Here is a 26,999-nt window from a genome sequence, read left to right as displayed (position 1 = left end):
TTAGTTCTATTTTTTTCCTAGCACATTTCTATTTTTATTTTTAGTTCTATTTTTCCTAGTTTAATTTAATTTTTTATTTAATTTCTATCGTGTTTCTTTTATTCATATTTATTCCTTATTTGTAAACTTTAATTCTCTTCTAGGGTCAATGGCAGCTGTAAAATGCATTTCACTACATTTCGTACTGTGTATGTTTGTGTATGTGACAAATAAAATTTGAATTTGAATTATTCATTGACGTCAATGCCGTACACCTGATAGCATGCTAACCAAGTCAAAGGTGCTGTTAGCTTAAAGTCCGACAAAAAAATGAATATGGCAGCCTCAAGTTCACCGGCGGCCTGTCAGGTGGAAAGAAAGAGGAGACATGATGTGGGTGGAAAAAACACAGCCAAATCGCAAGACACGCCACCCTAGCGTTTATGCCAAGGTAGATAACATATACTGTATAAGCTAACGTTGGTTAAATAACGTTAGGTAACTGTTATCGTGTTTTAGTGACTGCTTCGCCTTCGAAACCAGCGATAATCACCTCAGAGCAGGTCTATCACTCTGTGTATCCAGGTGTCGTACGTTAATGTTACTTACAGGTAATATTAGCCACTCCAGACCTCTTGGTAGTAATTAGCATAGGCGCTGTTCTTGTGTTGTGTGTGGGATGCCACAAGTGGGAACTTATCTGACTGACATTTGCCACCATGACAAGTTTTCTAAAATGTCTACATGATGTACAGTAACAGTCAAAAGTTTGGACACATTTACCTGAATGTGAACTTTTGATTGGTACTGTATCTGAATCTAACATGTTCTAAATATCTTTTGTCAAAGTCTTTAACATTTGACCAAGTTACTTCTAATAAGTTCCCTGTTTTAGATTTTTATACTGTCAGTGACTGTAATTTGAATGTATAAACAGAAATTTATATTTATTTCTTTTACAGGTGCATGCAGTCTCTGACTGTCTTTTATCAACAGGTATTTATAAACACCATACATACAATGTGATAAAGACAGACATTCTGTGCCTTTTCACAAAACTTTATAATGATGTAATACAGGAAAAGGTTCATGAAGAATGTTGTATAGATTTCAAAGTGAAGCTAGGGGTATTGATGTTGTTGCAGATCACAATTTGGATGGCAGATTTGCCAAAACCCAAAAAAGAGCTGTTATTTTGTGCTTTTTCCTTAAAGTTTCAAGTGGGTTACACACCTCGAAGCCATGAACATAAGGAATTATAGACAGTCATGTTTTTTTTTTTTTTTTTTTCCTGCATAGAAGTAATTTTGCTTAAAAATTTACCATGGTTAGCAGGCAGTCCTACTCAAGGTATTATTCAACAAGGGTTTTGTTTGCCTATATGCAGTGTCAGGGATTTTGTAATCAAACTGGACTGTATGATGATATTCACAGTTAGGACCAGAAGTATTTGGACAGATAATTTTGGCTCTGGACACCACCACAATGGATTTGGAATGAAAGGTTCTGCTTAACATGTAATAGCTTTAAGCACAATCAATAGCTTTAATTTAAGGGCTTGGCCTTACTATTTTTGATGTTTACATCCTGTGACAAAACCTCTGTATTTGCCATTTTGTTAAGCCTTTTGTTGATTGTCACTGTCACAGATACCCCTACTGTACCTCTGGGAAGGTGTTCTTGTTCTTGACAGCTGTTCTAAAAGGGTTTTTCTTCAGCAGAGAAGAATTCTTCTGTAATCAATCACAGTTGTTTTTCATGGTCTTCCAGACTTTTGATGTGCAAAAATTTAGTTTACCAAAGTGTCAAATATAGTTTATAGAGCACCAAATAGTTAATTTGCGCACACCTAATGTTTTTATTATCTCTCTGATGGATTCATTTTAGTTTTTTAGCCTAATGATGCTTGTTCCCTGGCAGTAACAGGTCTTTACACTTCACACTGCCAGTTAACAGCAACAGGTTCCAAATGCAACACTTAGAATCAACTCTAGACCTTTTATCTGCTGACTTGTAAATGAACTCAAGAGGAAATAGACCCTGGCCATGGAACTGCTGCGGAGCAAGCTATCCCAATATTTTTGTGCCACCAAAAATAGGTGTCTTTCTACGAAAATGTCTGTAATGCCTACAAAGTTCATCCTTTTTTTTTTTTTTTCCTCGACCAAGCCCTTAAATGAAAGCCGACAGTCTCCACTTTAAGCAAATCTCTTCATCATTTCAAATCCACTGTGTACACAGCCCAAACTATAAATTAATAATTGTTACTGTCCAGATACTTCTGGTCCTATCTTTACTTACTGCTTCAGTGCAAACTCATTCTGCAAACTATTTTCTTGGAGAGAAAAGTATTACAGTAACTACAGTATTAATTACAGTAACAGGATATTGGTTTATAATGTATCAAAAGTAAATGCTGTTTGGCATTTTCATTAAGGGATGTTAAGGATGACTGCAGTGATGTTACCTACAAAATGTTAATGCTCTGAAACTGATATTTCTCTTTTACTCTTTCTCTCCATACTTTGTTAAAACAGCTTTATTTTTATATGCATATTTTATTAGTTGCCAATTTGACAAATATTTGTATTTGAGATTTTACACTGAACATTGCTACCACTTAACCAAGACAAGATGCGTACTTCATTATGATAAAGATCAATTTATATAGGAGGTCTAAAATGATGTGACATAAGTTAAGGTATAGTAAACTATTTATCAGTACATAAGAACACCAGGATGTGGGTTATGTCTACATGAATGGATATTTTTGAATGGATTCAGTTTACACCTATTTACAGAAAGGTTTCCAATCTCGAATATGTTTTTTTTTTTTTTTTTTTTCAGAATGCTGATGGAAACAGTGTTGCATGACCTCAACACAAATGATGAAAATCTATGATCGAGAACATTGTGTCAGAAGAACCAGAGGACACAGGGATCAAAACAGAGGGGGGTAAAAGTTCTGACTGGTCTGGGCAATGCTTACAGGGCTTGCTGCATGCTGGTTGGCCTGACGTATGCACTGGATCTTGCCCAGCCCAAAGAGCTCAAGTACACATGTGAAACTTTTGAGAATCTGTTCTTATAGCTGGACTGTGACAGGATGTCTCCAAAAAGTTCTCAAAAGCTTAAAGTTTTTAAAAATAAGCTTCTTGCTTAAGTCAAGGGACTTTTTAACTTTTCTTTAAGAAATGTTACATTTTTGTAAATTTTTTGTAAACGTGTATATAATTTTGTTTTAAGCCTTACCAAACCTGTTTACAATGAAAAATGTTGTAAAGCAACAGTCATGTGCCTACATAAGCACTTGTTAGTTTTAATCTTGTGCATACTGCCTGTTGGCATTTTGCAGAAAAACATTTTTGTTTCCAAGTTGCAAAAATAAATCTTTTCACGTTGTTACATATCTTGCATTGCCATCTTGTGACTTTATATTTATAATATCAGTTTCTTGGTACCGTGATTTAAGTAAATTGTAGTTAATGCAGGAAAAAGTAAGCAGGAAAAATGAGTTCCATTAAGCAGCTTAATGCAAAAACATGATTTTACAATATTAATTTATTTAGTCAACTTAAATCCTTTCCACTTAAATATTTTATAAATATTTTTTTCTTTTACATATGTTTTTAGTAAATATAAATTTGTTTAAGATAGATAATTAGTAAATTTCCATTAACTTTGAACAAAATTATTAGTAGATTGAAACGAATTTTTGGGGCAGATAATGAGTTATTTGTTATTGAGTATTTGTTTAAATTGCTTTATATTTACTTAATGCATTTGATTAAATCAACTCATAATTTACTATATAATTACTAAAAGCAACACAATTTGGGTATAGCTATTGATAAAATTTAAGCAATTTATTTAATGCATTTTACTCAAACTTTCGGCACTTAAAATCTACTAATTATTTTAAGTGTCATTTTGTTGCTTCAATTTTTTTGAGTAACCAATGGTCACATTTTTTAGAGTGTAACCATCTGGCCAGCTGCCTTTTAATTTTTAATCACTCTTTACATTCTTAAATCATGATATTAATTTATTTTGTGAATATCATATCTAAGGTGTGTTTATTTTGTGAATATCATATCTAACAAAATTAATGGATAAATGTGTGGATAAGGCAGCATCCTTGCCTGCAGAGACATCTGCATGTCTTCGTTCTGTGGGAGGAAACTAGACTCTCCAGAGAAAACCCACCAAGCATGGGGAGAACATGCAAACTCCTTTAATGCTTGTGAACAGCCAGCTGGCTATGCTGTAAAATAATTTTTTTTTCTAATGTGTGTGTTTTTTTTAAGTATATTTCACCAACTGACATTGAAAATGTTATGTAATTAAGTCACTGTAATTATATTCTGTTTTGTTGTCAAGGGATCATCAAGGATAATTACTTTTGCATGTATTTAATTTAATATTTCTACTTTTTTCCTTTTTTTTTTTTTTTTTTTTACTTTGCTCATGGTTGCCATGGTAATTGATATAGCGGCATATAAAGTCAGATCGGTTCCCCATTTATTCAGGGCCCATGTTCCTACATTACCTAAAATATAAAAAATAATTACAATAACTCCAGCATGTGATCCTGAATGAATGAATCCCCTATTTAGGCCAATAGCTGCCTAATAAAATTATCACTATCACTATAATCTGCAGGGGAAATATTTTATACTCAGTTAAATTATTGTGTATAAATACACATGTGCAGTGGTTAAAGTGGTGGAGACACACTGCACTGCGATCATATGTGGAACTGTCACTTTATCACCCAATGAAAAGTGAAGAAGTGACTGACGTGAAAGTGAAAGGTGTTAGTTCACATCGAGGAGACACCCGTGTTTTCACAATGATTTCTGAAATTAACTGCAGGATATTCACTTGTTAATGTAAAGGTAAAGGTCTGTACATCTGTGGATCTTTTTATAGTTCAGAAGTTTTGTTAGTGTGCGGTTCCATTTCACGTTGGCATTAGCATGAATTATTATTTTTTTTTACACGTTTATTAAATAAAATCTCGTAGTTGAGGAGGCCTCCAGCATAACTTATATAACTTATAAATTCTCTATGAAAGCAGAGGTGGTAGTGAAGGAAATAAAAAGAAAATGTAATCCTACCCTGTGTACCAATCACCATTGTTAAGGTCTGCATCACTTTGACATGTCATTACATTTTTGGGGAGGTGCACATCAGACTAAGTGCTGGGGGACAGCATTGTGTACACATTTATGCACATCCTACTGTGAAGACCTGACACAGAAACATAAATCAGCCTTAAGCATACCTGTGTGAAGTCACCGCCCACATGAACAGAAAATTAGCAAAACCATCTCAGTTTTATTGTGCATTATTTATGCATGCAAAAAGGGATTTTTACAATTTTGTAAGAAATTGATAAGCAAGTATAGTTACTCTTGGCCTGCTACAATTAAAACTTTAAACTTAAAGAAGATTTCTGTCACAAATGGCACATGAAGGTGGAAGAAAGTAGATAATGTATTAAATTATTAAACACTTAACGACAAGTTAAAGGAAGCAAGTGAGAAAATGTCCTTTTTTTCTCGAAATATTCATGTTTGTGTTAATTCCCTTTTTTATGTTTATATCTTAACTTTTCACTTTATAATCTAAAATAATTATCCCAAATCTAATAAATGTTGTAATTAGTATTGACAAAACTGAAGAGGATTCAGCAGTGTGCAGGTACAATGAGGTTTCTGATTTCCTCTCATATTATAATGTACATATCAGCATTACATCACTGCATCATCAGAAGATCTCTCCAGCTAAAAGAAAGTCTTAACTGTTTATTTTTATCCTCCTCTTTGTCTTAATTGAATTCATGCAGTAAAAAAAAAATAATAACAAACAGTCCCTGACATTTATTACTAGAGACACTTAAACATTTGTCCATCACAATCAAGATTTTAATCATTTTTTTTCTTATTTTAGTAACTTTTTCTGTGTAATTGTTGTAGTACAAAGAAATCTCTAAACTAAAGTTTTGAAAAACTTTATAGGTCTGATCTTTGACAGGCTCCTGGCAATAACTAATTACGTATAGTAATTATGTGCATTCTACAAATGCAATGCATGACACGAGAAAATGTGTAAAAAAAAATCTTTAAATATGATGAATATGTACAGTATGAGCATATGAAATAAGATCATACTAAGAAAATACAATACATAAAGTGATGTCTCTCTCTTTTGGATTTGTATTTCTCTTTTGGATTATCATTGTGTCTGACCCCCATGCTTTCACTGAGACTAATTATAACTGTGCAGAACTGTGCCTTGTACTATGTGACTGTCTCTTCCTGAATTTTCACCTGCTATCCATTTTTGCCTTCCACTTTCCCACCTTTGCTGAAGGGCCACAAACTGTGAAGTTTGTTGTAGAAAGACTGCTGGTTACAAATCACCTTCTGTTTCTGGACTCTTGGAATCCCTTCTACATCTGCAGCTACGTCCATGAAGGGATTTCCCTAACTGAGAGGATGTGAAGTGAGGCGACAAGGCACACACCAGTCAGAGTTAACTGTAATTGTTGTAAGTAATTGTTGTCTTTCAGTTTCCTAAATAATTTTAAATACTTTAACTACACTCAAATGCTCCCTGATTACCCAAAAATACTTTTTGGGACTGAAGCTCCCTGCATAATTCCTGCATAAATTCCTCAAAATTGGAGGGACTTTGACACTTCGCTAAATTTTTGGTGACAGATTCAGCCAAACTAACATTTCTTACCTGAGGGATGACTTTTTGAATGGAAATCTTCCTGACCTTGTTGACTGCTATGAATCAAGGGTTTTATTTTTATTTATTAAAAGCTTTATCAAGATTGCAACTTAAGGTCAATAACCACAATTGACGTTGCATATATTAACATCAATACACGCGTGAATTGATGATACATAATTAAGATTTTTGATAACTAACGTTATTATAATGCTGTTTCTTTGAAATAGGTAATATGACGTTCTTCTCAACCAAAACAGCTTCTTATTATTATGTATATTAAAAAAAAGTACACTTACGGTAGCCCACACGTGTTTTAAAAAATTCAACTTAACTAAAGTAACATTGAAGTTAGCTAACGTTGTCACTTACCAGTAAGCAAACGGCGGTGGAAACTTTTCATTATAAATGCTAACATTTGAAACAAGCTAACATATGTACATTGAGTTACAAAACAACGTACAAAATAGCTAGAATACTATGAGAATTATTTGTATAAAATAATTATTTATATTAAACTCACCAAACTATCCTTTTCATGCTCGAAACGAGACCAAAAAAAGGCGGCTGCCACAAATCTCCACAAGCGTACCTGCCCTAATGCCCAGATGTTTAAAGTAGCACTCTTTGGCGTTAAATACCATTAACACTGTTATGTTACTGTACACCACCAACGTTATGATTTCTCATTAGCACAGAGTTCACTCTAGCAAAAACAACACCAGAACCTCAACACTTCATTCTAAAAGGACACAACACTAGAATTTTGACTCGAGTAAATTTGTTGTGCATGCTTTAATGACTGAATGACCTGCACAAAATCTACCAAAATGAATTGTTTATCGTGGAGCTGCAATTAAATTGTGGGCATTCTGCTGATATACTTCAAGATCATACTTAACATATGTACCTACAGTGGATGTTTCTAAGATTTAAAAAAAATGCTTTATTAATCACACAAGAATCATTGAAAAAGATAGCAAGCTTTTCTTCATTGCAATCAGAGCAAGAAATGTTAGTAGAAAAATAATTTTTAGACTCACCCTCCCCTTTAGGCCGCATCACCTCAGTTCAGTCCCCTCCTCCTGATCCTTCATCTTTTCTGCCATTCTCCCATCGTGTTCTCTTCCTCTCTGTGCGCTTCCTCAACCTCAAGCAGATGTGTCTGTCATGTCCATTCTCACTGGGAAGGCGTCTGTCGGTTTGCAATCAACATTGTGATTCACGTCACACACTCCTGATTATGTTGATTATTCCACACAGGATTTCACATCATGTACTTGGCTTCAGGCAGGGCTGGACTGGGACAAAAAATCGGCCCGGGCATTTTGACTAAAGACCGGCCCACTAGGTATTATTGGCAAAGCCATAAAGCCTTTGAATGAAAACAAACACTGTTCTGACAGCGATGTACACTGTCCTGTTGGTATATATGTATCAATCTAATAAACTTAAACCTACACCATCCTCCCTATTCTGGTATTCTAAACAGTACTTAGCGGAAAACAAAAGACTGCTTGGTCGAGTTAACCTCCTGAACTATCTACAACACATGGTGGAAACCTGAAATTAAGACAGAGAAGACTAGAGGTGAGACATGATCTATAATGAGTATTAAAATTAATAAATTAGAGATTTAGTGATATTTTCATAAACTATTTATTTACCACATCAACAAACAGCATGGCAGCACAATTTTTTTTAAACATGGCAACCTTTAAAAAGTGAAAGAAGACAGAGAAAGAAAGTTAATAAAGAAAGAACACTTAATTGAATTTTTGATGCCATTTTACACACAGTACATGGCACAAGAACTGACAACACAACAAAACACAGAGATCACGATCGCTGGAGTGTCATCCAGAGACCTGGGCTGCCACAACCAGCTAAATCGTAACACAAATGCACAGAAATCAATTATTTTTCTACAATAATTAAATAGATTCAACATCTTTCTTCGACATAATTTCAGACTGTACAGATGGTAAGCTTACTGGGCTTACAGAGACTTAATATTTACTCGAAAATGGATTTCTATACATTTAACATCAAATGACCACTTTGGTTGTAAGATTCAGATAATTATTTAAAAGCTAGACATTTAAAATAAAAATAAGAAAGAAAAGTATTTCTTTGTGCCCCCCTTTCCTTGTTAATGCCCTACCTGGCCCCCTGGCAAAACTTTGCTAGACCCGCCCCTGCACAGTTACCAGCTGTCAGCTATGTAGAAAAGGATCCTGGTGTTATTTGTCTCTCAGAAACAGTTCATAACTTCTCTTCAACTCTGTCACCTAAAAGATAAACCTGTTTCTCCATCACCTGTTCAACTCTCATGATTCAATAAGGACATCTCCTGGTTTCCCCTTTATGTTTTTCTCTCACATATCCAAACCGATCATGACTAGCAGCTTTTATGGCTGTGGCTTCAGCAAACAGCTGAAAAACCGATCAGCTGATCAACAGGAGAAGGAGGGGTGGAGAATGAGAGAAGCCGAGGCAGCTGCAGCGTAAAGACACAGGATAACTCCAGCTTTGTGTTTTTTTTTTTTTTTATTAACTAAGTTATTGTAACTGATGGTAAAAAGTTAGCAAGCACAACGAAAATAAGCTACACCTACTTGGTTTATAAGTTTTTTTATGGTTTTACTTGGTTTTACTTAGGCTACCTCAAGTTCAGTTCTGCCACTTGGACCGGCGGCCGCCTCGGGTCTCTCCTCCTCCTGCCTCCCCTTTCACTCTTCAACCTGCGGCTGCTGGCCTCCATCACTTGATAATTTTACTGAAGTGGAAGCTCCACTATAGCCACCAAAAAACTGTGATATTTTAGCACATTTGGCAGCATCTGCCTGAAGGGCTAGTTTCTTTTTGGCCCTAATTTTTTCGGCTCCTCCTGCTGCTTTGCGTTTTTTGTTCTCCATTTTTGTTCAGCAATGATATGTGATTGCTGAGCCGTTGCAAGCGGGAGGGTGCATCTGACCTCCTCGGCTGTAATTGGTCCAGCCCAGAGTCGATCATGACCAATTGGCCAATCCGCCACCTTTAATAGTTTATAACGTTACAAAAAAAAAAAAAAAAAAAACATCGGCGGCCGGCCCACAAAAGACGAAAATCACCATCGGCCTACCGGGCAAATGCCCGGTATGCCCTATGACCAGTCCAGCCATGGCTTCAGGCCTGAGTTTTGTGAAAGTCAGTTCCCAGTTTAGACATGAGCAGTCCTCTGAGTTCATGTAAAGTTGGTCTAAATTCCTAAGTGTCCCCAATGTATGTCACATTTTTGTTTTACAGTTATTTTATTTTAATCTTAATTTTATATTATTCTTTAGTTAAATTTATTTTATATTTTATTTTTCATATTTATTTCCTATACATAGACTTTTATTTTAAGGTCACGAGCAATTGTCTAACCATTTCACTGCATATCGTACTGTGTATGACTGTGTATGTGACAAATAAAATTTGAATTTGAATTTTAAATGTCCTCCAGGCTGTATTGGGTCTGACAGCTATTTGTTGACCTGCTCCAGTTCTTCAGCTCCATGGTCTGTGCACGAGAGTTTTTCCTTCCATCTGACCCTGCCAGTTCGACCATGAGCATTTTTTTAGAGTTTAGCGGTTCCTCATCCTTCAGGGGCTCTGCTGAATCAATTGTCTAGTTTCGGTTTCTTCTGTTTCTCCGATGTAAGATGACACAGGTGAGGTCAGGACTGGTGTTTCTGTAAGCGCTGCAGAGCTGTATGATGGGGTTGAGGGCAGTCAGGAGCAGTAGGTTGTGGACATCTTCAAGGTGGGCAGCCATCCAGGTCAGGATCTGTCTTAACACACTGAAGAGATTGTGAGATTTGACCTGTCCCTTATGCATTACTTTTCTGTCTCTAACACATGCTTCACACAACCACATCTGAAAAGCAGCTCAGTAATAAATAATTCTTTTATAATAAATTATATATTTTTTTGCTGTTACCCATGATTTTTACTTGTCAATTTACGCGTGCCACTACCTCAGAGTGAACTTGACAGTCTTTAACTGTTACCTGTGCACCTTGCACCCTGACTTGATTTACCTCTGGAGGTTCTTACACCGAGTGTGTCCACTGCTGGGCCAGGTTTCCGTAAACCGGCGAAACCAGTACCCACTCCTTCTTTTCGTGCACCTTGCACTTTTAGGTACTTCACAGGTCCCTTGCCCGTGTGATAGATCCAAGTCCAAATCTATCTCAGTCGCTGTGAGAAAGCGCACTTCTTACTCAATTAATGACAACTTAAAGAAAAATAATTTCCTTACCACAAGATTTTAGTTCTTTTAACTGATTCCATAAATATATACAGTGGTGTGAAAAACTATTTGCCCCCTTCCTGATTTCTTATTCTTTTGCATGTTTGTCACACAAAATGTTTCTGATCATCAAACACATTTAACTATTAGTCAAAGATAACACAAGTAAACACAAAATGCAGTTTTTAAATGATGTTTTTTATTATTTAGGGAGAAAAAAAATTCAAACCTACATGGCCCTGTGTGAAAAAGTAATTGCCCCCTGAACCTAATAACTGGTTGGGCCACCCTTAGCAGCAATACCTGCAATCAAGCGTTTGCGATAACTTGCAACGAGTCTTTTACAGCGCTCTGGAGGAATTTTGGCCCACTCATCTTTGCAGAATTGTTGTAATTTAGCTTTATTTGAGGGTTTTCTAGCATGAACCGCCTTTTTAAGGTCATGCCACAACATCTCAATAGGATTCAGGTCAGGACTTTGACTAGGCCACTCCAAAGTCTTCATTTTGTTTTTCTTCAGCCATTCAGAGGTGGATTTGCTGGTGTGTTTTGAGTCATTGTCCTGCTGCAGCACCCAAGATCGCTTCAGCTTGAGTTGACGAACAGATGGCCGGACATTCTCCTTCAGGATTTTTTGGTAGACAGTAGAATTCATGGTTCCATCTATCACAGCAAGCCTTCCAGGTCCTGAAGCAGCAAAACAACCCCAGACCATCACACTACCACCACCATATTTTACTGTTGGTATGATGTTCGTTTTCTGAAATGCTGTTACTTTTACGCCAGATGTAACAGGACATGCACCTTCCAAAAGGTTCAACTTTTGTCTCGTCGGTCCACAAGGTATTTTCCCAAAAGTCTTGGCAATCATTGAGATGTTTTTTAGCAAAATTGAGACGAGCCTTAATGTTCTTTTTGCTTAAAAGTGGTTTGCGCCTTGGAAATCTGCCATGCAGGCCGTTTTTGCCCAGTCTCTTTCTTATGGTGGAGTCGTGAACACTGACCTTAATTGAGGCAAGTGAGGCCTGCAGTTCTTTAGATGTTGTCCTGGGGTCTTTTGTGACCTCTTGGATGAGTTGTCTCTGTGCTCTTGGGGTAATTTTGGTCGGCCGGCCACTCCTGGGAAGGTTCACCACTGTTCCATATTTTTGCCATTTGTGTATAATGGCTCTCACTGTGGTTCGCTGGAGTCCCAAAGCTTTAGAAATGGCTTTATAACCTTTACCAGACTGATAGATCTCAATTACTTTTGTTCTCATTTGTTCCTGAATTTCTTTGGATCTTGGCATGATGTCTAGCTTTTGAGGTGCTTTTGGTCTACTTCTCTGTGTCAGGTAGCTCCTATTTAAGTGATTTCTTGATTGAAACAGGTGTGGCAGTAATCAGGCCTGGGGGTGACTACAGAAATTAAACTCAGGTGTGATAAACCACAGTTAAGTTATTTTTTAACAAGGGGGGCAATCACTTTTTCACACAGGATTTGGAGTTTTTTTTTCTCCATTAATAACGTAAACCTTCATTTAAAAACTGCATTTTGTGTTCAATTATGTTATCTTTGACTAATAGTTAACGGTTTTTGATGAGCAGAAACATTTAAGTGTGACAAACATGCAAAAAAATAAGAAATCAGGAAGGGGGCAAATAGTTTTTCACACCACTGTATGCTTTGGAGACTTATCCAATACTATTCTCCCACTCATTCCATGCAAGGCACTTAAAAATGATTTCCCAATATCTGCTGAAAGATTATAAAAGATTTCAATCATCATAATAGAGAACAAGGTTGGACTTAACACGCTCCCCTGGGGAGTCCCATTTTCTATCTTACACTAGCTTGATACTTCTGAGCCTAATTTCACCTGCACAGGTCTTTTGTCCATCATGTGCATTTTTATCAGTTCAGTTTAAATGAGTAAATAAATACACATGAGCAGAAGTGAAGCTTGAGAGGTGGAGACACACTGCACTGTGATCATGTGTAAACCTGCCCCTTTATCAACCAATGAGAAGTGAAGAAGGAAGTGATCGAAGTGAAAGTGTAAGGTGTTAGCTTATCGAAGAGACACCCGTGTTTTCACATTAATTTTCAAAATTAAATTAATAAGCAGGATGTTCACTTGTTAATGTAAATTCGCTCTCCCTGAAAAAAGCTAAAGGTATGTACATCTGTGGATGTTTATATAGTACTTTATAGTTTAGAGGCTTTGTCAGTGTGTGATTTATCAGGATAAACTGCTAACAACATTATCCATGTCAGACGGAAACAGAGTCTCTTAAACACTGCTGTAATACTGACACTGAAATACGCTGATATATAATAATTGTTAAACACATGTATCCTTAATGATCAGTGATTAATCAAGAGAGAAAAACTGATAAATAGGGTCAAAGGTTACTGTGTTTACTAACTTCTGGAAAGTGGAGTGTTGAACTGATTCCAGCATGAACACAAGTTACAATACAATTATTATACTTTATGTCTAATGATTACATTTAACCAAATATGTGAGTTAAACTAAGCTGAAAGAAGCTAAAATGAATTAACAAAAATACAGGTGTGTGTGTGTGTGTGTGTGTGTGTGTGTGTGTGTGTGTTTTATATCACAGTGTAAATACTTCCAGTGTCACTGTTTTATTTCAACACTGTAGACAACCAGAGTCTAATTAATCAGTAACTACTAATCAGTTACACCTCATACTGTTACATGTCTGAACTGAATGACGTGAATTCTTTCCTGAAAAGGTTAAAACACAGGAGGAAGTAAATGGCTGAATCTTCATCATCAACAAAAAGCAGAAGAAGGAGGAGCAGAATGGAAGAACCAGGTTCATGTAAGTTATACAGTTTATACATGGAAAGCTTCCTGTTTCTGTAGTTACAATGAATCCACAAGAGCTTATACTACATGATGATCATATGACATTATTTAAGAAAAATTGTCTCTATGAAGAGATATTTACCAAATAATTTTTTCTTTTTTTAACATGATCTCAAAAAATGGTTTTATTGTTTTGTGTAAAAGGGGTCATACAGGCCTACATGCACTTTTTTAGGCTGTTTGGACTGAACTGTGTGTTAGGAGAGTGCGTACACAACCACTCTACGATGATAAAGAGCCGCCCAGTGGTTTTCCTTTCATTTATTACAATAACATGCCTCTTCTGAAATCAGGCCAATCGCAAATGCCTGTCGATGTGACGCCACACCACAAGAGGCCGCTCCTACACTAGTTGATTGACACTGGTGTTTTAGCAAAGACCCGCCCCGGGTGAGAAGAAGCTGTCGGCCATTGTTTTTCGCCGCTGGAGCAAAATGGCGCCTAAGCGAGTGTTGTGTACAGTTGTTGGGTGTAATAGCGAACACAGCAGTCGTAATTCGACATCTGAGCCGCTGAGGACACAGTGGCTGAATTTAGTTTTTAAGGCTTACATCCCCGCCAATCTACCTAAATGTGTTCATGTTTGCGCTAATCATTTTTCACCAGACTGCTTTATAGATGCGGGTCAATATAAAACAGGTTTTACTAGGAAGCTGCTCCTAAAAAATGGATCTGTACTAACGCGTCATGTTCCTGCTTCATTTTCACCAGGCTCAGTGAGTAATTTCTTTTTCTATGAATCTTTGCAGATCGTCTTTTCTAATAATCACGATAAATGCGGAGTGTAAGTTAACTTATACTCTCATAGAACATGGTTATGGCTTCTTCTCTATGTACATCCGTCTCTATATAATCCCTAATCGCCCGTTTATAATAAACAATGCATTAAGGTGATTGTCTAGTTGCAAACGGTGTACGTAGTCGGAAAACTATATTATGCTTACCTTTGTAACGTCAGATGGTTTATAACGGTGTCTGTCGAAGATTAAGAAGTCATGTAAACACATCAGTAAACACATCGCGTCCGTATCTCTCTCAGTAAGCTTCTCCGCTTTATGTTGTTGCTCGCGGCAGCGTAACAGCCCATTAATTCATGCCCATGCAGTGATGAGAAAGACAAATCGAGTTGATGCATGTCCATTCTTTTAATTTCTGCATTGTCAGGCGATATTACAAACTTCCGCGTAGGTTCCGTACTTAAATCAAACCAAAAACGACTGAAAAAAACAGGCTCAGGCTCCATAATCCAGCGTTTTCCAGTTTGGACTGCATTACCCACAAAGCACTGGGTTGTGGGCAATGCTTTGTGGGTAATGCAGTCCAAAGGATTGCCCGCACTGGACTACACTCCCCGTGGCTATACCCCACGTGTGTTGTGAAGACACGCCCCACAGAACTGGGGGGGGGGGGGGCGGGCTCAGCAGAGCTCATAAGCATTTAAAGGAACATGCACTGAAATAGGTTGCTGAGAACAGAGCTAGTTTTTACCAGTTAAAAGTAGTGTTTTTTTACACAACCATTGAGAATTTTTAATTAAATATATTACAAACTTTTCATTAGGACCCTAAAGATCATATTAACATTTAATGAATATTGTTTCTGTATGATCCCTTTAACACTGTCAATATTTATATTGTTTAATATATTTATAATAAGTGTGTGTAATGCACACACACCTCATAAAGGCATAGACACTGATTGCATAACTATGAAAAATTTGTCAGCCTAATTATTATTTATACAGTGTCACGAACGGGGTGTAGTGGCAGGTGTTGATCGCCATGGGCAGTGAGAGCAGGCACAGAGGCAGAGGGGTGGGTAATCAAAAAAAGAGTCTTTAATGAACCTTAAACACAAAATATAAATAAAGACACAAACAAAGGAACAACCAAACTCAAACAATACTTAACTCTGTGCTAACAGGGGCTCTCTGGCAAGACACAGACTGGAGGACGAACACACATCCTGTGGCAAGACACAGGCAGAAGGAGGACAAACACATAACAGGACCGGGGAGACACGTAGAGACCAGGGGAGACACGTAGAGACCAGGGGAGACACGTGACTAGGGCTAAAGACATGGCAGTCAGCTAGGCATGGCTTTTAGCTAAACATGGTTAAGATTCCTCTTAACCATGGCAGTCAGCTATACATACACCTAGCTAAACATGTCTTCAGCCCCAACATGCACTAAGCTACACTTACCTAATAGCTCTACACACAATAGGGAATGGGGGGCACAGAAACACAGAGACAAGGGAGACCCAGTGGCTAGGCTAGGCGACATTCCAAGGCCAGGCTCACTGGGACACTAGGGAGACAGGAAATACAGAATAGCTAAAGACACAAAGGGGCTATGGCTAAAGCATGCTAGTTAGCTTAACCTAGATTTTAGCTACCCACACTTTTAGCCAAACACACACCTATCTACTTACCTGTTCTATCTAAACACACATGAAAACAAGGGGACAAGAAACAGTACATACATACACCTAGGACAGGACTGAATCAGCTCCACACACAAAGACCCACAGAACATACACAGAAACATTGCCAATAAGAGAGCCCAAGTCAACACAACTAAAATCAAAATACAAACTAAGCAAAGAACAAAACAGAACATAATGCCCACACAATTGACAGTGGTAAAACCAAAAATGCTCGACCCAGTTTCCCAGACTAAACCGCTATTTATAGTTAGATTAATGGCTACCTCGGCTCAGGTGTGCACTCGCATCATGCCTTCTGGGAAACTGAGTCAGCCAACAAAAACTACAAAATAAAAAACAGTGACCTCTGGTGATGGACCCTTACATATAGTACAATAATTTGGTGACAACATGATTAATAATTGTTGATGAATACAGGTAGGTACCTAAAATTCAAATTCAAATTTTATTTGTCACATACACAAACATACACAGTACGAAATGTAGTGAAATGCATTATACGACTGCCATTGACCCTAAAAGAGAATTAAAGCTTACAAATAAGAAATAAATATGAATAAAAGAAATACGATAGAAATTAAATAAAATAAAAAATAAATTAAACTAGGAAAAATGGAACTAAAAAATAGAAATAAAAATAGAAATAGAAATATGATGTACAAAAATAGAAATATACTGTACAAAGTGTCTTTGTGCAGAGGTTATTAAAGTGTCTTTGTGCACTGGTCCAGGATGTAAACGTAAAACTGTAAAATGTAGTGTAGTTGTGAAGGTAGGTGTGCAAAGTTATTAAAGTGTCTTTGTGCAATGGTCCAGGATGTAAACGTACGACATGTAGTGTATATATGAAGGAAGGTGAGCGTGTAATTGTCCATAGTGTTCATGGATGTAAGAAGATTGATAGATTTGATCAATTATGAAAAGATTGTTAGTTCTGCATAGTGGTGTGGTTGTGGTTGAGAGACCTTATCGCCTGCGGGAAGAAGCTCCTCCTCAGTCTCTCTGTGTTGGCCTTCAAGAAAGGGAATCGCTTCCCAGACCGCAACAGAGTAAACAGTCCGTTATTGGGGTGGCTGAGGTCCTTCACGATCTTCCTGGCCTTGGTCAAGCACCGCTTGTTGTAGATCGAGTGCAGGTCAGGGAGCTCGATGCGGATGATGCGCTCAGCTGATCGCACCACCCTCTGTAAAGCTCGTCTGTCCTGCATGGTGCTGTTCCCGAACCAGGTCGTGATATTTCCCGTCAGGATGCTCTCTATGGTGCAGGAGTAAAAATTCCTGAGCACCTTGGAGGGCAGTCTAAAGTCTCTCAAGCGTCTGAGGTGGTAGAGACGCTGCCGGGCCTTTTTTACCACGGTGTTGATGTGACAGGACCATGCCAGGTCCTGCGTGATGTGAACACCGAGGTATCTGAAGCTGTCCACTCTCTCCACTGGGCTCCTGTTGATGACGGGGGTCTGGTAGTTCCTCACCTGCTTTGTACTAAAGTTCACTATCAGCTCCTTTGTCTTACTGACGTTCAGGAGGAGATTGTTTCTCTGGCACCAGTTCTCCAGATTTCCAACCTCCTCCAGGTAGGCCGTCTCATCGTTGTTCATGATCAGGCCCACCACAACAGTGTCGTCAGCAAACTTGATGATGGTGGTGGAGCTGGTAGTGGCCACGCAGTCGTGGGTGTACAGAGAGTACAGCAGGGGGCTCAGAACACAACCCTGGGGGGCTCCAGTGCTGAGAGTGAGGGAGGCTGAGACATGTCCGCCCATCCTTACTGCCTGTGGTCTGCCAGTCAGAAAATTGGAGATCCACTGACACATTGATGAGCTGAGTCCCAGGTGCTCCAGCTTGGTGGTAAGTGTGGAGGGAATTATGGTATTAAATGCAGAACTGTAGTCGATGAAGAGCATTTTCACATAATTCCCCCTCCGGGTGTCCAGGTGAGTGAGAGATGTATGGAGGAGATGAGAGATTGCATCGTCCATGGAACGGTTTGGACGATAAGCGAACTGTAGTGGGTCTAGTGTGTCTGGTAGTGAAGAGATGATGAAGTCTCTGACCAGGCGTTCAAAGCACTTCATCACTACTGAGGTGAGGGCTACAGGGCGATAATCATTGAGGGAAGCAGGATGAGGTTTCTTTGGGACAGGAACAATGATGGACTCTTTGAAGCATGTGGGGATCACCGACTGAGATAAAGAGATGTTGAATATCTCAGTGAACACAGGTGCTAGCTGGTCTGCGCAGGCTCTGAGGATACAGCCTGAGATGCCGTCTGGTCCTGCTGCTTTCCTGGTGTTCACTCTCTTGAAGGCTCTCCTCACGTCATGCTCTGTGATGATGAACGCGCTTCCGGTGCTGGCAGTGACTTCCTGTCTGCAGCCGTTAGCGCCGCTAGCATTAGCATCGCTAGCTTCTTTAGCTGCAGCCTCGAAGCGAGCATAGAAAGTGTTCAGCTCATCTGCCAGAGACACGTCTGCGTTTATCATACCGGATGTTGGTGCTTTATAATCCGTTATTGTTCTTAATCCCTGCCACAGGCTCCTAGAGTCACTCTGTTGGAGCTGTGACTCTAGTTTCCTCCCGTAGCGCTGCTTCGCCTCTTTCACCGCCTTCCGGACGCTGTATGACGCAGCCTTGTATGGTTCCATGTCCCCCGACGCGAGTCCCGTGTTGTAGGCAGCGGTGCGAGATCTCAGAGCGTCGCGGATGGTTTTATCCACCCACGGCTTCTGGTTGGGAAACGTTTTAATAGTCTTTTTTTCTACGGTATCGTCCGCTAGTTTCCCGATGAATCACACAACCGCTTCCGTAAACACGCTGACGTCACCATCGGAGCTGTTTCTGAACATGTCCCAGTCTGCGTCATCGAGTGCGTCCTGTAACACGGCCACCGATTGGTCCGTCCAGCGCGTGACCTCCCTCTGAACCGGAACTTCCTGTTTCAGCCTTTGTTTGTATTTTGGCATGAGGAAGATGGCGGCGTGGTCGGATTTACCAAACGGTGGACAAGATTGTGCCTTGTAGCCGTCCTTGACCGTTGTATAGCAGTGGTCCAGTGTCCTTTCGCCCCTGGTGGGGCAGGTGATGTGCTGATAAAAGTTTGGCGCTGCGCGTTTGAGGTTGGCACTGTTAAAGTCCCCCGCCACAATAAGCGCAGCGTCCCGGTGTTGTGTTTGGTGCTGTGTGAGTGCCTCATACAGCTCGCATAAGGCAGTGTCCGTGTCCGCTTGTGGTGGAATATAAACGGCGCTGATTATGACCGATGTAAACTCCCGAGGAAGGTAAAAAGGACGACACATGATGGACAGTAGTTCCAGATTTGGTGTGCAGGAGCGTGTGAGAGGAACAACGCTCGCGCTGTTGCACCAGCTGCTGTTCACCATTAAACACACGCCGCCTACCCTTGACTTCCCCGAGTCCCGCGTCCTGTCCATGCGGTGAACCGAGAAGAACTCGGCCGGCTGGATGGTGTGGTCCGGCACCGCTGGGTTCAGCCATGTCTCGGTGAAGCAGAGGAGATTGCAGTCCCGAATGTCTCTCTGGAACTTTATCCTGGCCCTGAGGTCATCGAGTTTGTTTTCCAGTGACTGGACGTTGGCGAGCAGGATGCTAGGCAGAGGTGTGCGGTGTGCACGGGCTCTCAGCCTGTTCCTGACGCCGGCTCGTTTTCCTCGGGGCCGCCGCTTCGCGTCGCGTCCTTTGTTGTCCCTCAGGATCTCACTCGGCCAGCTCGGATCCGGAGTTAAAAACGTCGAATTGTGAGTACATTGTATACCAGTAGAAACAAGAGTGTCTCTATCATAACTAATGTACCCCATGGTGGTAATTTTGCCGGTTTTAAAACGCTGTAAACTAACTTAAAGAACAAAAACAAAGAAAAGGTGGTCGGAGCAGTCGTGACGGCAGCCGACCTCACCGGCGCCATCTTGATATTTGACCTACGAACGAGTTCCATTCTGGGACCCATTCAGATTTATTCTTAAGGTTGACAAAGTGAGTCTTATACATATTTGACACGAATATACAATGTAAAGCATACCAATCCACCTAAATAAATCTCTGTCCCCTTTCCCCACACTACCATCATGTGACCAAAAACCGGAACCGTGCGTAAAGAATACTTAATCTCACCCGTCAAATGTAACATTGTTGTCTCTGCGCCTTTAAATTATGGGAAATGGCATTTTGTCTCAGAGCAAATTACCCTGTAAGAAATAATGGAAACTCAGATGATTGGTTCCACAACTCAAAAATATTTATATAAAAATTATTAATATGAAACATAAAGTAAAAATAAAACTTCCATCTGCACTTTACCTTTGAAAAGAATCTTAGCTGGTGTGAAGGAGACAAAAAGAGGAGATGAGGAAGAGGAATCATTTATCACATTCAAATTTCTTAATATTTTTGCTTGTCTTGCAAAACAAACACTCATAATCCAAGCTTTTACTGGTATGTGAAATGTAATAGTGTTGCATTTAAATCGTAAGGGAAATCCCAGACACCATTTTGTTTTCCACTGTTTCGATCTGTGAACTGTTTTGTTAAGGATTTTCCAAAATTAGGATTATTCACCATCAGTGGACAGCTTTACAGGACAGCCATTTTCTATCATCGTGCTTCCGGACTGATTAATTGAAATCGGTCGACTTATTACTCCAGCACCACCACACACACACACACACACACACATATATATATACAATATACCAGACTTTGACATTTTATTAGACATTTTATACATTTAATTACACACTTAAAATATTGTATATAATTGTTAATATTGGTATCTGGTGCACTGCACTGTATATTTTTTGTACAGTACACGTGAGCCACAGTATTTCCTCAATTTGTTGGTATACGAATGTTCGTAGAACTGTGTTCCATTCATATCTGCAGAAATTTGTAATTCGAACGTTTGTAAGTCGAGGACTACCTGTAAATGATTGTAATGTAAAATATATAATGTACTGCAGGACAAATGATAATAAAAGGAAAATATACAGTAAGGTCTAAACATTGATACTGTAGAAGAGAAATAAAAGACTCAATGTGATATGTTATTTAAAAAAATGCTGAGCTTCAGGAAAATAACAAGTTTGTGTTATAATCACTCTGTCATTTATTATTTTTTTAATGCATATGCTTCTGTGTTTTGTCTGTTATGTAAGAGCTAAAGTAAGTTTGTAAATACATTGGCTATAAAAATAATAGATGTGCTCCTACAAAAATGATAAATAATAACCACCAAACAAGTGTCTTTTTCCAATGAGAAGAGGAAAATATGTAAAATCTGGTTTATGCAGTGTATTGTAAAGAGACAAAGTAGAGACAAATTACAGTATTTAAAGACTATTCATGAACAACGTGCAACTTTTTTCTATAACACCTCTAGTTTCTCGTGACTCCAGCAGTCTCCTGTCTGAAGAGCAGCTGCTGTGTTCGATCTGTCTGGATGTGTTCACTGATCCAGTCACCACTCCATGTGGACACAACTTCTGCAAGAGCTGCCTTACACAGTGCTGGGAGACGAGTCAACACTCTCACTGTCCATTATGTAAAGAGAAATTCACCAAGAGACCTGAACTGAAGATTAATATAACACTGAGAGAGGTTGCAGATCACTTCAAGAAGAAAAGTGTTTCTGACAAACCTGAGGTTCTTTGTGATGCCTGCACTGGAGAGAAGCTGAAGGCCCTGAAATCCTGTCTGGATTGTTGTGCGACTTTGTGTAAATCTCATCTAGAACCTCATTACAATGTTCCAAGCTTTAAGAAACACAAACTAATAAACCCTGTGGAGAACCTGGAGGACTACATATGCCAGAAACATGAGAGACCTCTGGAGCTGTTCTGTAGAGACGATCAGACGTGTGTGTGTCAGTTCTGCACTGAAGGAGACCACAAGAATCACAACACTGTTACTATAGAGGAGGAGAGCAGAGAGAGGAAGGTGAGAAACACTGAATAGCATCGACTTTAGACATTGTTATAGAAAATGCAGACACATTTATGCAGAAGCAGAGAGTTCAAATTCCATGACAATGTAAATGTAATGCAAATAAAATATTTTGTCTTCTGATCTGTTCTCAGACTCACCTGGGGAAAACACAGCAGGTGCAGCAGATGATTCAGGACCGACTGAAGAAGATTCATGGGATTAAACACTCAGTAGAGCTCAGCAAAGTGTGTGGAAAATAATTTATGCATTTTTAATTCGTTGTTAATTGTAAAAATGAATAAACTGCATTTTTCCTTTAGAGAAACATTGAGAAAGAGAAAGCAGACAGTGTTGAAGTCTTCACTGCTCTGATTCGCTCCATTGAGAGAAGTCAGGCTGAGCTGCTGGAGGTGATGGAGGAGAAGCAGAAAGCAGCAGAGAGGCAGGCTGAAGGACTCATTAAAGAGCTGGAGCAGGAAATCACTGTGCTAAAGAGGAGAGACACTGAGCTGGAGCAGCTCTCACACACTGAGGATCATCTCCACCTCCTACAGGTCAGTGTTCCTCTCTCTGCTCACTGGCAATGCAGAACATCACAGAACAACACTCACCATGCTGAGGGATTTCTCCTCTCTCCTGCTCTACCGTAGATTTCCTCCTCCATGTGCAGCCCTCCACACACCAAGAACTGGACTGAGATCAGCATTAACACTGATCTGAGTGTGGACACTGTGAGGACAGCTCTGTCTCAGCTTCAGCAGACTCTCCATGAGAAACTCACTCAAACACTGAAGGAAACAGGTGAGAGTGATTAATATAATAGTGATGATGATTATTATTGTAAGCTTTAATTAAATAAAACACTACATTATACAATCTGCCTGTTAATGAAAGTGATGTTTTGTTGTAATTAGTTTCCACAGAACTGAAGAGGATTCAGCAGTATGCAGGTACAGTGAGGTTTCTGATTTCCTCTCATATTATAACGTACATTCATCAGCATTACATCACTGCATCATCAGACTTATTTTAATCTTTAGATCTCTCCAAATAAAAGGAAGACTTAAAGTGTCTCTCATTTTCTTCCTCACTACAGCTCACTATCAGTGACATGCACTAAAGCCATTAAAGCCTTTTCTACTTAATGAAAGCCTTTTCAATTCACATTTTATAAATGTAGGAAATCTGTATGTTTAGACAGAAGTTCACTTTATAATTTTTTATTTGCATAAAAATAAACTCATTGAGTTCTTTTCCTTTCAAATCAAAATCATTTTAATGATATGCAAAATAGTCAGACTTTTACACTCATGCAGTTGAAAAAAAAAGTATTTACATATGTATTTGCATAAAAACAATACAAACACAATTATATCACAAAATGTAAACTTTTAGGAGGAAAGCATTTCTCATCAATATTTCTCATTCATGACAAACTCCTACAATAAAATGTACAAGTTTTATGTTAAAATATATAAATTTAATCTACAAACCCTTTTAAAATCCTATGATTCACTGTGTGATTATTTTATATTTTGTATTTTCTTACTCACATCACACACTGTGTGTTTCTCTCAGTGGATGTGACTCTGGATCCTGATACAGCTCATCCCAATCTCATCCTGTCTGCTGATGGAAAACAAGTGACAGATGGAGACACACGACAGGATCTCCATGATACACCACAGAGGTTTAATTATTATGCTATGATTCTGGGAAAGCAGAGTTTCTCCTCAGGGAGATTTTATTATGAGGTGCAGGTCAGAGGGAAAACTGACTGGGAGTTCATTGGAGTCGCTGCAGAGTCCATTAACAGGAAGGGGGGGATTACACTGAGCCCTAAGGATGGATTCTGGACTGTGATACTGAGGAATAAGAATCAGTATAAGGCTGGTGCTAGTCCCTCTGTCCCCCTCACACTGAGAAAGAAGGTGGAGAAGGTGGGGGTGTTTGTGGATTATGAGGAGGGTCTGGTCTTCTTTTATGATGTGGAGTCCAGATCTCATATCTACTCTTTCACTGGTCAGTCTTTCACTGAGAAACTCTATCCATACTTCAGTCCTTATTTAAACCAAGGAGGTAAAAACTTAGCACCAATGATCATCTCTCCTCTGTGTAAGACTGAATAAAATATATTTATTTTTTTCCTCTGATTATTTCAGTAAATTTTCCTTTTTAAGCTGCTATGTATTTTATTTTAATACATGTTTGTTTGTTTGTTTTGTTTTAGCCTACACAATTAATTTTAATTGAACTGCTCTTTTTAGACAGTATGATCATGGATCTTTGTCATTATAAACATGAATAAAGATAATTTACAGTTTATTACAGAAATTAATGACATAGGAATTTTAATATAATAAAAAAAATTACATTCAGCTGCTGGTGTCTGTGTAAATAAAAGCAAACAAAAATGTGTTTCCCCTTTAAATTTCATTAAACACAAATATAATCAAATGTACTGTATATTTATATTTCATATATATCTAGAAATAAAAATGTCAACGTTAGTTTGTTCTTAAAAATGATTGTAAGAATAAATTAATTCTCTGTGTGTGTGTGTGTGTGTGTGTGTTAAACTCTGCCATCTGCTGCTACAAAGAAATACAACATACTTATCTGAACTAAAAGCAAATGTCTTTAACACTGGACAGCAGAGGGAGTCTCTTCATCATGAGGGAAACACTACCTGATTGTTCAGTGATGGTGGACTGCTGTTAAAAATCATTCTGAAGAGACGACACTGACTAGTGCAATCAACAGAGTTAAACAACCAGAAATATACTTTTTATTTTATTTCCCCCCCTTAAAGCCAACTAGCTATAAACTAATATATTTATATTTTTATCAGCTTTCTTAAATATTTAAATCCTGCTGTAATTATATTAGACAGATTTGCTTCACTGAAATGAAAATGAAAATGTCACTGTGTGATAAAGGGATAAATCCTGACCTGGACAGAGCTGCAACTTTAATCTGTTAAAGTGAAATCTGCTCAAATCACAGGTGAAGGCAGAGACAAGTGCAGACAATGTATTAAGTAAAGTTCAAACAAAGTAATCAAGACAAAACAATAAACAGTGTGCGTGTGTGTGTGTGTGTTAGTGAGATGTGCTGTGCTGGGGGTTGATGTGTCGTTCTGTTCCACATCAGCATTACCATGTTTTTTTTTTTTGGTTGTTTGTTTTTTTACATGTCTATTAGATAAAAGCTTTTAGACGTCAAGGTCTCAGCATATATTCATCTTCACAACTTCTATAGTGGAGCTAGAGGGTGAGGAAAAGTTCTCCATAAAGCCAAGAGGGGGTAATAAAGTCCAAGGAAAATGCAGAAGTTAAACATAAAGTCCTCCCTGAAACTGGGGAGTTGGGGGTCTGAACCCCATCATGAAGAAATGTTCTCTGAAGAGCAAAGAGACAGAGTTAAGAATAATTCATGCTCCTACATTGAGACATTGAGTCGAGTCTCTACATGTAGGTTATGCAAGTGGCTAAACATTTAGACGTGTGGACTGGTGTCTCTCTGCAATTACATCACCAAACTACTATCTGAGAGTGGCGTTTCAATGTCACTGTGCTGAGTCTCTTTGTTTTGGTGTGTGTGTGTGTGTGTGTGTGTGTGTGTGTGTGTGTGTGTGTGTTTTGTCAATGATGGTAAATAAAACTGAGCAGATCTTGTTGGAGTTGGAGCTTATAGATCATAAACAACAGTTACTGCAATACAGAAAACAAGCCGAGACGTCTAAGTAGATGGTCAGAATGATTTTCAACACAATAAGAAAATGTAGAATTAGAATCCCTGAATGCGACGCTACCATGTGGACCTATCACTGTTATCATGGTCTGTGTTACTGTCACATGTCGTTAAATTTTTGGGGAGGTGCACATAAAGCTGAAGGGAAGTCCATTCTGTACACAGTTATGAGAGTCCTACTGTATAGACCTGATACAGAAACATAAATCAGCCTATTAATGCCTGTGTTAAGTCGCCATAAGCAGAAAATTAGCAAAACCATGTCAGTTTCTTTGTGTATTATTTGTGCATGCAGAAAACCTTGATTTTTAGGGTATTAAATATATTTTTTTATGCAGCCCATAAATATCCATCACAGCGATGTTACAGGCTGGTAGACACACTGATGTTGCATCGCTTTTCCCATTAGGCAGTTGAGCTGAAACAGTTGTTCAACCTGCTGTTCAAAATGACAACGAAAGTGTCGTTATATTGCATACTGTACATGTCATGCTATTTCTCAGAAATATTCAATAGAAATCCTTAAAATATGATGTCAGTTATATTAATATAAAAATGGAGACATTTTAACATAAACATCTTGCCATGTAAAACACAAATGCAGGTAAATATATTTTTCTAAAGCTGGCAGCATTTATACTGATCCCCAAGTGGGTACTGAGGGGTTTTGACCTGTCAATCTTGCTATGACTGACACACGCAGGAAGCATTTTTTTTATTTCTCAAAAACCAAAGCAGAAACGATCAATTCGAAGTGAGTTGGATGATATAGGGGTGTGAGTAAAAAAAATTACTCTTAATATCTTGAAAAATAAATGAGAACAAATTTTTCTCACCAACAGATGAGATCAATTTAAAGTGATAATAATTTTACTGAATACAAATATAAATGATTAGTATCTCAAAAATGGATTGAGCATGAATGTATTTTGCATTAAGAGACACTGCACTGACATGGCTTTGTTAATTTTCTGATCATGTT

The 26,999-nt window shown here is 38.5% G+C and overlaps 1 protein-coding gene across 1 annotated transcript; it reads left to right on the top strand.

The window, feature by feature from the left end:
- Positions 1–13,764: 13,764 nt before the first annotated feature.
- Positions 13,765–24,393, top strand: LOC128518553 (E3 ubiquitin-protein ligase TRIM39-like). The gene is made up of 7 exons (XM_053491714.1): positions 13,765–13,831; positions 21,720–22,276; positions 22,417–22,509; positions 22,585–22,818; positions 22,915–23,065; positions 23,179–23,214; positions 23,843–24,393. Exons 1-7 carry the CDS (start codon positions 13,765–13,767, stop codon positions 24,391–24,393), a joined length of 1,689 nt encoding a protein of 562 aa, XP_053347689.1.
- Positions 24,394–26,999: the final 2,606 nt, after the last annotated feature.

The sequence above is a fragment of the Clarias gariepinus genome, chromosome 1 (genome assembly GCF_024256425.1).
Source record: "Clarias gariepinus isolate MV-2021 ecotype Netherlands chromosome 1, CGAR_prim_01v2, whole genome shotgun sequence".
In the NCBI taxonomy this organism is placed as follows: Eukaryota; Metazoa; Chordata; class Actinopteri; order Siluriformes; family Clariidae; genus Clarias; species Clarias gariepinus.
The sequence above is the reverse complement of the archived record's forward strand: the minus strand, read 5'-3'. Positions and strand labels throughout refer to the sequence as shown.

Coding starts and splice junctions, on each gene's coding strand:
- LOC128518553 (XM_053491714.1), top strand. CDS start 13,765: ATGGCTGAATCTTCATCATCAACAAAAAGCAGAAGAAGGAGGAGCAGA. Junction 23,066..23,178: donor TCAAACACTGAAGGAAACAG/GTGAGAGTGATT, acceptor TGTTGTAATTAG/TTTCCACAGAACTGAAGAGG. Junction 23,215..23,842: donor GAGGATTCAGCAGTATGCAG/GTACAGTGAGGT, acceptor TGTTTCTCTCAG/TGGATGTGACTCTGGATCCT.